This window comes from Lagenorhynchus albirostris, chromosome 1, assembly GCF_949774975.1.
Source record: "Lagenorhynchus albirostris chromosome 1, mLagAlb1.1, whole genome shotgun sequence".
NCBI classification, from domain to species: Eukaryota; Metazoa; Chordata; class Mammalia; order Artiodactyla; family Delphinidae; genus Lagenorhynchus; species Lagenorhynchus albirostris.
Genome location: NC_083095.1, coordinates 11,038,648 through 11,055,051, shown reverse-complemented (window position 1 = coordinate 11,055,051; position 16,404 = coordinate 11,038,648). Strand labels below are relative to the sequence as shown.

Sequence of the window (16,404 nt, the reverse complement as noted above, 5' to 3'; positions counted from 1 at the left end):
CTGGGACAACATTCAACACAACAACATTCGCATTATAGAGGTCCCAGAAGGAGAAGAGAGAGAGAAAGGACCCGAGAAAATATCTGAAGAGATTATAGTCGAAAACTTCCCAAACATGGGAAAGGAAATAGCCACCCAAGTCACGAAGCACAGAGTCCCACACAGGATAAACCCAAGGAGAAACATGCGGAGACACATAATAATCAAACAGACAAAAATTAAAGACAAAGAAAAATTATTGAAAGCAGCAAGAGAAAAATGACAAATAACATACAAGAGAACTCCCATAAGGTTAACAGCTGATTTCTCAGCAGAAACTCTACAAGCCAAAAGGGAGTGGCATGATATACTTAAAGTGTTGAAAGGGAAGACCCTACAGCCAAGATTACTCTACCCGGCAAGGATCTCACTCAGATTCGACAGAGAAGTCAAAAGCTTTACAGACAAGCAAAAGCTAAGAGAATTCAGCACCACAAAACCAGATCTACAACAAATGCTAAAGGAACTTCCCTAAGTGGGAAACACAAGAGAAGAAAAGGACCTACAAAAACAAACCCAAAACAATTAAGAAAATGGTCATAGGAACATACATATCGATAATTACCTTAAATGTGAGTGGATTAAATGCTCCAACCAAAAGACACAGGCTTGCTGAATGGATACAAAAACAAGACCCATATATATGCTGTCTACAAGAGACCCACTTCAGACCTAGGGACACATACAGACTGAAAGTGAGGGGATGGAAAAAGATATTCCATGCAAATGGAAACCAAAAGAAAGCTAGAGTAGCAATACTCATATCAGATAAAATAGACTTTAAAATAAAGAATGTTACAAGAGACGAGGAAGGACACTATATAATGATCAAGGGATCAATCCAAGAAGAAGATATAACAATTATAAATATATATGCACCCAACATAGGAGCACCTCAATACATAAGGCAACTGCTAACAGCTATAACACAGGAAATCGACAGTAACACAGTAATAGTTGGGGACTTTAACACCTCACTTACACCAATGGACAGATCATCCAAAATGAAAATAAATAAGGAAACAGAAGCTTTAAATGACACAATAGATCAGATAGATTTAATTGACATTTATAGGACATTCCATCCAACAACAGCAGGTTACACTTTCTTCTCAAGTGCGCACGGAACATTCTCCAGGATAGATCACTTCTTGGGTCACAAATCAAGCCTCAGTAAATTTAAGAAAATTGAAATCATATCAAGCATCTTTTCTGACTACAACACTGTGAGATTAGAAATGAGTTACAGGAAAAAAAAGTAAAAAACACAAACACATGGAGGCTACACAATATGTTACTAAATAACCAAGAGATCACTGAAGAAATCAAAGAGGAAATCAAAAAATACCTAGAGACACATGACAATGAAAACATGATGATCCAAAACCTACGGGATGTGGCAAAAGCAGTTCTAAGAGGGAAGTTTACAGCTATACAAGCCTACGTCAGGAAACAAGAAAAATCCCAAACAATCTAACCTTACACCTAAAGGAACTAGAGAAAGAAGAACAAACAAAACCCAAAGTTAGCAGAAGGAAAGAAATCATAAAGATCAGAGTGGAAATAAATGAAATAGAAACAAAGAAAACAATAGCAAAGATCAATAAAACTAAAAGTGGGTTCTTTGAGAAGAAAAATAAAATTGATAAACCATTAGCCAGACTCATCAAGAAAACGAGGGAGAGGACTCATAGCAATATAATTAGAAATGAAAAAGGAAAGTTACAACAGACACTGCAGAAATATGAAGCATCCTAAGAGACTACTACAAGCAACTGTATGCCAATAAAATGGACAACCTGGAAGAAATGGACAAATTCTTAGAAAGGTATAACCTTCCAAGACTGAACCAGGAAGAAATAGAAAATATGAACAGACCAATCACAAATAATGAAATTGAAACTGTGATTAAAAATCTTCCAACAAACAAAAGTCCAGGACCAGATGGGTTCACAGGTGAATTCTATCAAACATTTAGAGAAGAGCTAACACCCATCCATCCTTCTCAAACTCTTGCAAAAAATTGCGGAGGAAGGAACACTCCCAAACTCACTCTATGAGGCCACCATCACCCTGATATCAAAACCACACAAAGATACTCAAAAAAAGAAAATTACAGACCAATATCACTGATGAATATAGATGCAAAAATCCTCAACAAAATACTAGCAAACAGAATCCAGCAACACATTAAAAGGATCACACACCATGATCAAGTGGGATTTATCCCAGGGATGCAACGATTCTTCAATATACGCAAATCAATCAATGTGATAAACCATATTAACAAATTGAAGAATAAAAACCATATGATCATCTCAATAGATGCAGAAAAAGCTTTTGACAAAATTCAACACCCATTTATGATAAAAACTCTCCAGAAAGTGGGCATAGAGGGAACCTACCTCACCATAATAAAGGCCATATGTGACAAACCCACAGCAAACATCATTCTCAGTGGTGAAAAACTGAAAGCATTTCCTCTATGATCAGGAACAAGACAAGGGTGTCCACTCTCACCACTATTATTCAACATAGTTTTGAAGTTCTAGCCATGGCAATCAGAGAAGAAAAAGAAATAAAAGGAATACAAATTGGAAAAGAAGAAGTAAAACTGTCACGGTTTGCAGATGACATGATACTATACATAGAGAACCCTAAAGATGCCACCAGAAAAGTACTAGAGCTAATCAATGAATTCGGTAAAGTTGCAGGATACAAAATAATGCACAGAAATCTCTTGCATTCCTATACACTAATAATGAAAAATCTGAAAGAGAAATTAAGGGAACACTCCCATTTACCATTGCAACAACAAAAAAAAAACCTAGGAATAAACCTACCTAGGGAGCAAAAAGACCTGTATGCAGAAAGCTATAAGACACTGATGAAAGAAATTAAAGATGATACCAACAGATGGAGAGATATACCATGTTCTTGGATTGGAAGAATCAATATTGTGAAAATGACTCTACTACCCAAAGCAATCTACAGATTCAGTGCAATCACTATCAAATTACCAATAGCATTTTTTATGGAACTAGAACCAAAAATCTTAAAATTTGTATGGAGGCACAATAGACCCCAAATAGCCAAAGCAGTCTTGAGGGAAAAAAACAGAGCTGGAGGAATCAGACTCCCTGACTTCAGACTATACTACAAAGCTACAGTAATCAAGACAATATGGTACTGGCACAAAAACAAAAATATAGATCAATGGAACAGGATAGAAAGCCCAGAGATAAACCCACACACATATGGTCACCTTATTTTTGATAAAGGAGGCAAGAATATACAATGGAGAAAAGACAGCCTCTTCAATACATGGTGCTGGGAAAAGTGGACAGCTACATGTAAAAGAATGAAATTAGAACACTCCCTAACACCATACACAAAAATAAACTCAAAATGGATTAGAGACCTAAATGTAAGACCGGACACTATAAAACTCTTAGAGGAAAACATAGGAAGAACACTCTTTGACATAAATCACAGCAACATCTTTTTTGATCCACCTCCTAGAGTAATGGAAATAAAAACAAAAATAAACAAATGGGACCTAATGAAACTTGAAAGCTTTTGCACAGCAAAGGAAACCATAAACAAGACAAAAAGAAAACCCTTAGAATGGGAGAATATATTTGCAAACGAATCAACGGACAAAGGATTAATCTCCAAAATATATAAACAGCTTATGCAGCTCAATATTAATAAAACAAACAACCCAATCCAAAAATGGAGAGAAGATCTAAATAGACATTTCTCCAAAGAAGACATACAGATGCTGAAGAAGCACATGAAAAGCTGCTTAACATCACTAATTATTAGAGAAATGCAAATCAAAACTACAATGAGGTATCACCTCACACCAATTAGAATGGGCATCATCAGAAAATGTACAAACAAAAAATGCTGGAGAGGGTGTGGGGAAAAGGGAACCCTCTTGCACTGTTGGTGGGAATGTAAATTGATGCAGCCACTATGGAGAATAGTATGGAGCTTCCTTAAAAAACTACAAATAGAACTACCATACGACCCAGCAATCCCACTACTGGGCATATACCCTGAGAAAACCATAATTCAAAAAGACACATGCACCCCAATGTTCATTGCAGCACTCTTTACAATAGCCAGGTCATGGAAGCAACCTAAATGCCCATTGACAGACGAATGGATAAAGATTATGTGGTACATATATACAATGGAATATTATTCAGCCATAAAAAGGAACAATATTGGGTCATTTGTTGAGACGTGGATGGATCTAGAGACTGTCATACAGAGTGAAGTAAGTCAGAAAGAGAAAATCAAATATCATATATTAACGCATATATGTGGAACCTAGAAAAATGGTACAGATGAACCGGTTTGCAGGGTGGAAATAGAGACACAATGTAGAGAACAAATATATGGACACCAAGGGGGGAAAGTCGTGGGGGTGGTGGTGTGATGAATTGGTAGATTGGGATTGACATGTATACACTGATGTGTATAAAATGGATGACTAATAAGAATCCGGTGTATAAAAAAATAAATAAAATAAAATTCAAGAAAAACCAAAAAACAGAAAATAAAAAACAAACAAAAAAAACTTTGGCCCAAAAGATAGAGATACAATTGCTATAAAGACTTGTTTCCCTGGCCAAATATTGACAAGTTGTACATTAAAAAACGAAACAAAACAAAAACAAAACCAAAAACCAGAAAAGGCCTCTACCTCTTGTTAAGTGAATAAGCTGCAGCAGATGTCAAGAAGAGAAGGACGAGGTAAAGCAGTTACCCTACAGTGGTATTATGTCACTCCTGTCAAGGGGGGGAGATTTCAATTACTCATAAATGTAGTTTTAATAAGAATTTAAACAAATCATATTTCAGTAATTCTTAAAGTGGTTCAAAAATTTAAATAAATAAATAGGCATTCAAAGGTTCAAAGAACAACAACAAAAAAACCCCCGAAAAAACCTCTGCCTATTTCAAATGGATTATACGGGGCATCTTTCTTTTGTTTTCGTCTTTTACCAAACATGTAATAATTATGTAAGGAGGCTGAAGGAGAGTCTGATCTACCTATTTCCAGGTGAGCCTCTGCACGCCCAGTGAGAACACCCCTACGGAAAGCTTGGCCAGGCTGGTGGCCATGGTGTTTCAGTGGTTTCACTCCACAGCGTATATGATGGATGATGAAGTTGGAAGTTTAGTGGAAAAGCTGAAGCCTCAGTTTGTCACCAAGTGGTTGAAGACAGTATGTGATGTTCGCTTTGATGTCATGGTCATGTGCCTTCTTCCCAAACCAATGGAATTTGCCAGGGTAAGTGGAGGCTGTCGATGAAAAAACATAATCAATAATCGATCTAAGAAAGAAATGGAAAATGTTATTTGAGCCAACCTGAGGATTATAACCCAGGAGAGAGTCTTTCAGAAAGTTCTGAGGACTGTTCCGCCCATTAGAGGTCAAAGCCCAGGTATGTAAAATTTTGAGACAAAGGGTTTTACATCAAATGATGTATTATTGACAGTTTACAGAATCCAGATCTACACATACAAAGCACGTAGTGGGTCATGGGTCATCATGGCCCTTTACAAGATCAAGAAGGGAAGTTATCTTCTAAGGAGTTGTGACCCTTGATGAGGTTAGGAAGGAATGTTATCTCCTAAGGAAGTCTGGTTAATGCAGTTGCACAACACACACTAAAGGGGATGGAGGAGGCCCAAATGGGCAGAGAAAAATTTTTTTTTTTTTTTTTGCAGTACGCGGGCCTCTCACTGTTGTGGCCTCTGCCGTTGCGGAGCACAGGCTCCAGACGCGCAGGCTCAGTGACCATGGCTCACGGGCCCAGCCGCTCCGTGGCATGTGGGATCCTCCCAGACCGGGGCATGAACCCGTGTCCCCTGCATCGGCAGGCGGACTCTCAACCACCGCGCCACCAGGGAAGCCCAGAGAAAAATTTTATGTTTAAAATTTTCTTGTCTTGCTATAAAATATGAATTGTTTTCATCAAGGCCTACAGCTTGGACCTTGTTGTAGAGGAGGACTTAGGGAGAAGCACTATTGTTACAGAAACACTGGGTTTGCCTCTTGGTGGGTGTCGAGCCAAAAGACACAACCAAGGCAAAGAGCTGGAGAAGGAGGGATTTATTACTTGCAGCAAGTGAGGAGAACACCAGGGCTCTTTCCCAAAGTAGTGTCTCTCCGAACAGCAAAATTGGGGAAGTTTTAAGCTAAGGGTATGCGCATATTCATGAAGGGGCTTGAGCAGAGAATTCAGCATAGAATTGGGGCAAAGATGGACGGAGTCCAGACTTTAGTGGATAGAAGTCAGGGGGTCAGAAAAGGTCAACATCATCATTCCTTAGGTTCCGACCAGTCTGGGGTCTCAGCATGTAGTTACCATCCTCTACCTGGTAGGGGGTGTGTGTAGGGGGGGAGGGGCTTAGTTCCTACAGAACTCAAAAATATGTATCAGATTGTGATGTATATTCTTGAGGAGGAACTAGGACTCTGCTTTATTGCTGAACTATTGTTTCTTGACTGCTTTTCCTTTGTTCCTGCCCTTAAAATCATTAATTACTGAGACCTGTTCAAGGGCAAGCATTGTGGCCAGGCTTAGATCACAAAATGACTTAGGTGAAATGGCTCCTTTTCTGTCAAGAAAGCCATGCCTGGTTCTCTTTCTCTGGGGACACCCTACCCTATCTGCTTACACTACCTTAGCCGCTAGAGTATTATCAGTGACTGTAGAAGAGGGACATCTCTCTTTAACCTAGTCTTTTATTTATTTATATTAATTTTTATTATAGCTAAGTGAGTTTAGTAACTACATTTTAAGTGATGTGCTGCTTTGATGATAGTTTGTGATGGGGAAGAATGGCAAGATGAATGTGCAAAGTATCTTTAAGAAATTTAAGGAAATATTCTTTCCTGATATCGCTGAATATTTTTATTAAGAAACAGGAGAAAATAAAAAAGCCTTTCCATGAGGTGGCAAGAGCTCAGTCCTTTTCTGGTTTACAGTCTGTGGAAAGGCTAACATTTGACTAGGGGCAATTTCTGTGGTTTCACATATATTTCTAGAGATGAATGGTCCCTGCCCTCCCATCTGGAATGCCCAAAAGATTTAGGAACTGCCACAATGCTCCTTTTCCTCTGGCTTATAGGACAAATTTCTCTGTGCTTATCCTCTTGCTTCTGCCTCGGTGGATCACAGGCTTCAGATATACAGCTGGTAAGACATCATATTTCTTGAATACAATATGATTCGTGTCTAACCCAGCAAGATGGATATCTAGAATCAGTTTCTGGCAGCAATATATGAATTTTTTTTCAAGGTATTTTCTAAGTTTTAATTTTTTTGTGTGATTTTTGGGTTTACTTTCAATGAAGTCTTGAGGCAGTTTTCAGTTTATTTTATTTCATTTATTTATTTATGTATTTATTCATTTATGGCTGCATTGGGTCTTCATTGGTGCACGTGGGCTTTCTCTAGTTGCAGTGAGCAGGGCCTCGTCGTTGAAGTGTGTGGCTTCTCATTGTGGTGGCTTCTCTTGTTTCGGAGCACGGACTCTAGGTGTGTGAGCTTCAGTAGTTGTGGCACGCAGGCTCCGTAGTTGTGGCGCACAGGCTTATTTGCTCCGTGGCACGTGGGATCTTCCCGGACCAGGGCTCAAACCCATGTCCCCTGCATTGGCAGGCGGATTGTTAACTACTGCGCCACCAGGGAAGTCCCAGTTTTCAGTTTAAATAAGATATTTAAGGATAAAACAGAACACAGACCTTCTAAAGAGTAGGTTTTATTAGATTTCCAGGAGTCAGAGCATTCTTTGCGTTTACCAAGATACACTTCTTTCTTCTTTGGTGCCACCTACTGACTCATATATAAAATTAGATTTTTGCATGATGGAAATGTGCAAAGAATGCCACTTCCTGGCATTCTTTGACTGTGTTGATATGTTTTCTATCATTGTTCCTTTTGGAATAGTAAAGAACTGGTGTGATCTGATTCTGAAAGATAAGAAGAAGTGATTATTTTGGGAGGAAAACTATTCCTCTTATAGCTTGGGTTCAGTGGTTGCGAGCCTGCATATTAATTGTTAAGAGACATATTAACAAGAGAAGAGACAAAATTTATTAATATTTATGCACAGGAGTACTCTTCATTGACGGGTAATTTCTTTAATAACCAGAGATAAAAGGTTTATATACCAAACTTCCGGGGGGTGGGGGTGGGAGGAGGCATTTCAGAGGAGGCTTGAATGGGAAGATATGGAAAGTTCTTTTAGGCATTTTGATGCCAATGGAAATGGGCAGCCTGTCTCCAAGGCAGCTGAATTCACAGGAAACTTCCTTTGAAGGGGGTTAATGGCAGCCATATTTTTCTGGAGGCTCTGTTTTAGTCAGGTAAGGGAAGTTCAGATAAGGTTTCTCTCTACATCTTCTTTAGCTCAAATGTTTTCACTTTTTTTTTTATCTTCACTTTATAAAGATAAAAAATAATCTTTATACCAACTCTGGGGGTCTGAGTGGGTCCCCACATTTCTCCTATCTGTAACTTCCCTAGAAGTTTCACACAAAAAGGAGTCTAGGTTGATTGACTTGGAAAGAAGATTTGAGTTAGGAAATGCTAGGTAAGAGATCTGAAAAGGAGGAAAAGAGCATAAATTAGAACAAGGAAATAAAAAGAAAACACAGATTAGTGGTTAGAGTAGACAGTAAACCTAGTTTCTGAGTCCGAAGGGCAGCCAGTCAAGAAGATTTCTAGATGTTGGGCTTGAAGCATCTTTAGATGATGAATGAGACCATCAGTGTCATGGTCATGGTTATTTCCTAGAGCAGAGCATGGAAGATGCGGATGTTTGGTGAACTTCCTCAGTGGCCTAAACTGTTGCAGCAATAAGTCCTTTGAAGTTTATGTCAGGTTGTCCTGCTTCAGCTTACAGGACTTTGGGACAAGACAACCTAGAGTCTCAATAAGGAACTGGGCAGTCAGGTTTTAGTTCTTAGTGACAGCAAGTGAAGAGGGTAGTAGAAAAATTGGAAACATTAATTGCTGAAAATGTGCAAGATGGCAGGATCCAGTTTATAAAGAGGTTAAAAATAGCTCGAAGACAACGAACAGGACTAGAATCTGAAAATCCACAGGATGGGTTATAGTTTTCTGTTGAAACATAAAATTTCTCTCTCAATTACCACCATTTTGATCAAAGAAAATCAAAGTAAGATGATTCTTGTTCACAACATAAGTCTAGTCTCATTAAATTTGGCCTGATTATTTGCATAAGTGCAGCAAAAATGGTATTTGACCACATGGGCCTTTAAAAATTTGCTTTGCTGGAAGTTTTTTTAAAGAATCTCAGATTGGACTTTTATTGATTTATTTTTTTAAAGATTTTGTTTGATGTGGACCATTTTTTAAAGTCTTCATTGAATTCATTACAAGACTGCTTCTGTTTTATGTTTTGGTTTTTTGGCCATGAGGCATGTGGGATCTTAGCTCCCCAACCAGGGATGAAACCTGCACCCCCTGCATTGGAAGGTGAAGTCTTAACCACTGGACTGCCAGGAAGGTCCCTCAGATTGGACTTTTAAAAGCCTCTCCACGCTCGGAAGCCAATCTGTCATCATACTTATCTGCAGTACCTATAGATTTGGGTGAATTTCTCTTCTCGAGGTCCCCAAAATACTCTGTTTCCTGGGCCTGTCAAGAAGTGACTTTTCTTATTTGCCTGTAGGCTGGGAACATCATAAGTCAGGTACCAGGCTGGTTTTTTCCAAGAGGGCTTTATAAGCATTGGTTCCATGATGTCAACCTTAGTTCCTTAAAGCTGTCTGGTCATATTTGATTCTATGCATATCTTTCTCAAATATGACATTTCAGTCAAAGCCTTGATAATATAACCAATTTTTCTAATTATGTCCTGTTACAAGGAGAACAGATTCTTACTGAACTTGTGTAAATAGCTATATTGCCATATAAATAAGAGTATTGTAAGAGTTTCTGAATTCTGGGAGGTTCAGGTAGGGAGAAAAAGAAATGTTTTGCTTTTGTTTACAAAGGTATAATCTGCTAAATAGTCATGAGTTATAGATAGCTTAAGAGAAATCTTATACCCAGAAAACAGAATATTAATGAACCAGCAGTAAAAAACACATAAAAATTACCATCTTCCTTCAGCAGTTCATTCAGTCCCATGTAATTAATTATTTGTTCTGCTTGGTCTTGGGTTAGCAGTTTTATGAACCCATTGGCTTCTCCACTAGAGTTCTGGAATCTTTACTCAGTCCAGTGGCATGGTCTCAAAGTTACTTGAGCAATTCCATCAGAAGTCTGTACCCCAGATTACCTGTTATAGTCCTTTCCATGGGTCTCAGAGACAGTCCTTTTTGCTGAAGATGAAGCATTCTGGATAGTAGCCGATTGCAAGAGCTTTCTGGAAAACACTGGAATAAAACAATAACTGTGAATGATAAAGGCTTAAAATGGCTGTATTAAAGATCTGATGAGAGCAACTGGAATTATGATGATAAAATTATGCCATTATTGTATACTATCAGGCAAAGTAGCATAAGAATATAATAGTGAACAAAAAAGGCGTTGACAGATTTTTAGAAATTACATCTAATTCCTGGAATATTTATGTTAAAAACATTTACCTATACAGATATAAGCTAGGGAAGGTTAAGAATCTCTTCTTATTTGACCTTGATTTTCATGCAGTTCAACATATTAAATAGACCTAATTAGCTTAACATCTCTTTTTACTAGGAGAGAACAAATCCTTTGAGGTTTTCCAGAGGCCCTCTCAGAAGGCTCAAAGTCAATTTGAGATCAGGATTTTATTTAGGATTTGATTTTGGTATATGTACTGCCGAAGCAAGCATAAGGATTTGATCTGGGGAAGCAAAGTATCAAAAGTTGTCAAAATGTCAAAAGGTTTGGACACTTAATTAACCAGGATGACAGGTCACTATGAAATGATACTTAGTTATCCATTTAACCAAAATGGCAATACAGATATCAAAAGTAAATATGGGATCTAACATAATTTAAAATTGAGAAGACTCGGTTCTTTTAAATAATTGAGGACATGATGAAGACATGTTCCCCCCCTCCCCACACACAGTTCCTTTACAACTTCATATTTTCATTCAGGTTTTTGTCCTTCACTTTCCTCTTTCTCATCTGAAAGCCTTCACACAACCTCTAAGCCACTATTGATACCTTAGGACAGAATTACAATCTTTTCCCTTGACAAGAACACCCCTCATTCCTTGAATATTTTGCATAAAGAGGTTTTTCCTTCATCCTTATTATTTCTAGAAGTTTCATTTATATATTGATTATAATTTTCAACACTTAATAACCTCTATTTTTCCACGAAGACCAGGAAGTAAACAATTGTGAATTGCTTGTCACATACCAGCATTTTGTAGCATACTAGCAAATTTTATGATTATACCATCTCATAACTTCTAGAGGATATGCTTCTTCATAGTATAATTTCTCAGAGTGGCAAAATGAACACATTTATTAACAGATCCAAACAGCTTTAGCTCTCTGTAAAAATAAGAAGCCAAAAGTAGATAAAATTAAACTTATATTCAGTAGTTAATGTTTTGGTGTTTTATCTTATTTAGAAATGATCTAGATATTCAATGAATATCTATTATTTAACTCAATATAAATTTAGTTTCAGGTTACCAAAAAGATTTTGGAATCTACTTCTAAGAAGACATACTATAACACACAATTACTGTTGAAATAAAACTTGTCATAATAATAATTTAATTTGATTAAAATGGAATCTATAAATTTTATAATCTTAAACCTCTAGTAAATATAATATTAGCTTATTTGACTAGTAAACCCACGTCGAATAAAAATGTATGCTCACAGTGCTGATAACTCAGAAGATGCAGCTGTTTTTATTAAACCAACAGTATTAAAATAGTCTTATTTATCAAAGATTTACACAATTGTTACTGAACTCAGATTTGGCTGCTCACTTCTCAAAAGCCAATACTTGAGAGGCAAGTATTTGTAGAAAGGAAAGTTGCTTTAATTAGAAAAGCCAGCAATCTGAAGAGGTGAACTCATGTCCCAAGACCAAGTTGGAAGATTGTGCTCAGCCATGACAGTTTTTTTTTTTTTTTCTTTTTTTTTTGGTGGTACGCGGGCCTCTCACCGCTGGGGCCCCGCCCTTTGCGGAGCACAGGCTCCGGACGCACAGGCCCAGCGGCCATGGCTCACGGGCCCAGCCGCTCCGCGGCATGTGGGATCTTCCCAGACCGGGGCACAAACCTGCGTCCCCTGCATCGACAGGCGGACTCTCAACCACTGCACCACCAGGGAAGCCCCATGACAATTTTTAAAAAGAAAAAGGGGAAAGAATCTCAGTGAATCATTGAGGCAGGAAGTTGGGTTCTGCATCATTTCCCGTTGGGTGCAGACTGGCTGACTCTTTCTTCAGATGTTATATTGCCTGCGTGATCTGCCTGCAGGATTGCTAAGGGGGCTGCTGGGGGTAGAGAGCTTGTTATTCTTTAACTCCTTAATTCTTCATTCTTCTTTTAATCCAGGAAAAGAATCCACAGGTTAGGCAAGGCATGGTGTGCACTCAGGAGAGCATAAGTCAGGAGTTAGGTTAAATTGTCTAGTGATCTCGTTCCTATAAGGTTTGAGGGGAACAGAAATAGGCAAACAGGAAAGGGGCAAAAGAGCTGCTTACAAATCCCCACTTTTCAGACATCATTCCATTTCTGTGGGATTAGGGGTGAAGGTCTGTTCTCTGTAACTTCTTCATGCTGACATAGGGCACTGTATTCTCAGAGTGAAAGATGTCGACATGGGTCTATAGCATTTCTTTGCTGACAATTTTACTTGCCCACTTATATATATGGGCAGAGCAAGCTATAATTATTTTGATGCCCACAAAGATATAGATTATTATGAGCAATAAGGTTAATCCCATTCTTTTGAGGCCAGTTCTTAGAAATGTACTAGCCGTAGATTCAGTACTGCTCAAGTGGAGCACCTTATGTCATGGCTACAGTCTGGTCATCATGCAGTCAGCTTTTCCCCTCTGGTGGCAGTTAGAGTACCTGTAAAACAGCTCAGGAATGTGCACCAGACACTGAAAGATTCTGTAACTCTCTAGTCCTAATCATTAACTTGAGCCTGCTTTTTGGTGACTCAGGGAGGCCTGGGAGACTTCAGCTTTTCTACAAACAAGAGGCAGGGGACATAGAGGGGCCTTTGCACTTGGGGGTGGGGTGGGGGCTCAAGGTTCTGCTCAGTTTCAAAATCACATGAACTTGAAAAACATTTGGGTTGCTTCCTATATTTCTGAGAGTTTGGGGAATATTTAAATTTTTTTTTCTTTTAGTTTTATTGATCTTTGCTATTGTTTTCTTTGTTTCTATTTCATTTATTTCCACTCTGATCTTTATGATTTCTTTCCTTCTGCTAACTTTGGGTTTTGTTTGTTCTTCTTTCTCTAGTTCCTTTAGGTGTAAGGTTAGATTGTTTGAGATTTTTCTTGTTTCCTGACGTAGGCTTGTATAGCTGTAAACTTCCCTCTTAGAACTGCTTTTGCCACATCCCGTAGGTTTTGGATCGTCGTGTTTTCATTGTCATGTGTCTCTAGGTATTTTTTGATTTCCTCTTTGATTTCTTCAGTGATCTCTTGGTTATTTAGTAACGTATTGTTTAGCCTCCATGTGTTTGTGTTTTTTACTTTTTTTTCCTGTAACTCATTTCTAATCTCATAGCGTTGTAGTCAGAAAAGATGCTTGATAAGATTTCAATTTTCTTAAATTTACTGAGGCTTGATTTGTGACCCAAGAAGTGATCTATCCTGGAGAATGTTCCGTGCGCACTTGAGAAGAAAGTGTAACCTGCTGTTGTTGGATGGAATGTCCTATAAATATCAATTAAATCTATCTGATCTATTGTGTCATTTAAAGCTTCTGTTTCCTTATTTATTTTCATTTCGGATGATCTGTCCATTGGTGTAAGTGAGGTGTTAAAGTCCCCAACTATTACTGTGTTACTGTCGATTTCCTGTGTTATAGCTGTTAGCAATTGCCTTATGTATTGAGGTGCTCCTATGTTGGGTGCATATATATTTATAATTGTTATATCTTCTTCTTGGATTGATCCCTTGATCATTATATAGTGTCCTTCCTCGTCTCTTGTAACATTCTTTATTTTAAAGTCTATTTTATCTGATATGAGTATTGCTACTCCAGCTTTCTTTTGGTTTCCATTTGCATGGAATATCTTTTTCCATCCCCTCACTTTCAGTCTGTATGTGTCCCTAGGTCTGAAGTGGGTCTCTTGTAGACAGCATATATATGGGTCTTGTTTTTGTATCCATTCAGCAAGCCTGTGTCTTTTGGTTGGAGCATTTAATCCACTCACATTTAAGGTAATTATCGATATGTATGTTCCTATGACCATTTTCTTAATTGTTTTGGGTTTGTTTTTGTAGGTCCTTTTCTTCTCTTGTGTTTCCCACTTAGGGAAGTTCCTTTAGCATTTGTTGTAGATCTGGTTTTGTGGTGCTGAATTCTCTTAGGTTTTGCTTGTCTGTAAAGCTTTTGATTTCTCCATTGAATCTGAGTGAGATCCTTGCCGGGTAGAGTAATCTTGGTTGTAAGTTCTTCCCTTTCAACACTTTAAGTATATCTTGCCACTCCCTTCTGGCTTGTAGAGTTTCTGCTGAGAAATCAGCTGTTAACCTTATGGGAGTTCTCTTGTATGTTATTTGTCATTTTTCTCTTGCTGCTTTGTCTTTAATTTTTGCTGATTTGATTACTATGTGTCTTGGTGTGTTTCTCCTTGGATTTATCCTGTGTGGGACTCTCTGTGCTTCGTGGTCTTGTGTGGCTATTTCCTTTCCCATGTTAGGGAAGTTTTCGACTATAATCTCTTCAGATATTTTCTCGGGTCCTTTCTCTCTCTCTTCTCCTTCTGGGACCCCTTTAATGCGAATGTAGCTGCGTTGAATGTTGTCCCAGAGGTCTCTTAGGCTGTCTTCATTTCTTTTCATTCTTTTTTCTTTATTCTGTTGCGCAGCAGTGAATTCCACCATTCTCTCTTCCAGGTCACTTATCCGTTCTTCTGCCTCAGTTATTCTGCTATTGCTTCCTTCTACTGTAGTTTTCATTTCAGTTATTGTATTGTTCATCTCTGTTTGTTTGTTCTTTAATTCTTCTAGGTCTCGGTTAAACATTTCTTGCATCTTCTCGATCTTTGCCTCCATTGTTTTTCCGAGGTCCTGGATCATCTTCACTATCATTATTCTGAATTCTTTTTCTGAAAGGTTGCCTATCTCCACTTCATTTAGTTGTTTTTCTGGGGTTTTATCTTGTTCCTTCATCTGGTACATAGCCCTCTGCCTTTGCATCTTGTCTATCTTTCTGTGAATGTGGTTTTTGTTCCACAGGCTGCAGGATTGTAATTCTTCTTGCTTCTGCTGTCTGCCCTCTGGTGGATGAGGTTATCTAAGAGGCTTGTGCAAGTTTCCTGATGGGAGGAACTGGAGGAATATTTAATTTTTAAAAGCTCTTATTTTTTTTAAGACCATTTAGAATAGAGATCTTTTAAGGTGTTTTATAAATTAATTTGGCAAAACCATCCAGAGGAATAAAATACCATATATACATACCATACATATATAAACTTACAGGCAGACATAAATACAGACCTTATAGAAAATACAGACCTAATACAAAACTCACTAGTTTATATAAGAGCTGGTTTTCATCTTTACCTCACTTTTATTCAAATTATGTTTCTAGCAGATGGACCAAGTTGTTAGTTAATCTGTTCAATATAGGGTTAAAGTTTTTAAGCAATATTTGTAGGGGGAGACCCTTAAGAGCTTTTTATTTGCCCTGATATATAATCTGATAGAGGCTGTGATTCAGCCTAAGACAGTTGTTTTAGTTGACTAAGAAGGTACTTTTTAATGGCTGGAGTGTGCTAAGAAAAAAGGCATTGGAGGTTTGTTAAGGGGAGTGTTAAGTGATGCTTATCAGGAGGAGAAATAAATTTCTCCTATTTTATGAGAGGAGGCAATAGTACAAATAAAAGCAAGGCACCCCTTAGAGAGCCACAGTTAATTCCTTGAACATTTGCATTTTAAAGAGATGATTCTCAAGTCCTTGAGAAGATAGTGCTGGGTGGTAGAAGATTTAAATGTCAAAGAGGGAGAGAAAGGATGCAAGCTTGTAAGATAACAGTCTAAGAGGGTTTTCAAGGGCAGATTTGTCTCTTAACAGGTTTTGACTGGGACAAACAATAAATTCTCTTGGCAGCGTTGAGCTTTTACAAGCAGGCATTTTGAGGAAGTTCATGGGAGGTG

At 38.0% G+C, this 16,404-nt stretch overlaps 1 protein-coding gene across 3 annotated transcripts in view; it reads left to right on the top strand.

Moving 5' to 3' along the window:
• UNC79 (unc-79 homolog, NALCN channel complex subunit) overlaps window positions 1-16,404 on the top strand; it is a 199,861-nt gene that overhangs the window by 63,314 nt on the left and 120,143 nt on the right. For all 3 annotated transcript variants that reach the window (XM_060165773.1, XM_060165753.1, XM_060165764.1), the window contains exon 11: window positions 5,117-5,347. In XM_060165773.1, coding sequence (XP_060021756.1) covers window positions 5,117-5,347 — 231 coding nt within the window. The remainder of the gene's footprint in view (window positions 1-5,116; window positions 5,348-16,404) is intronic.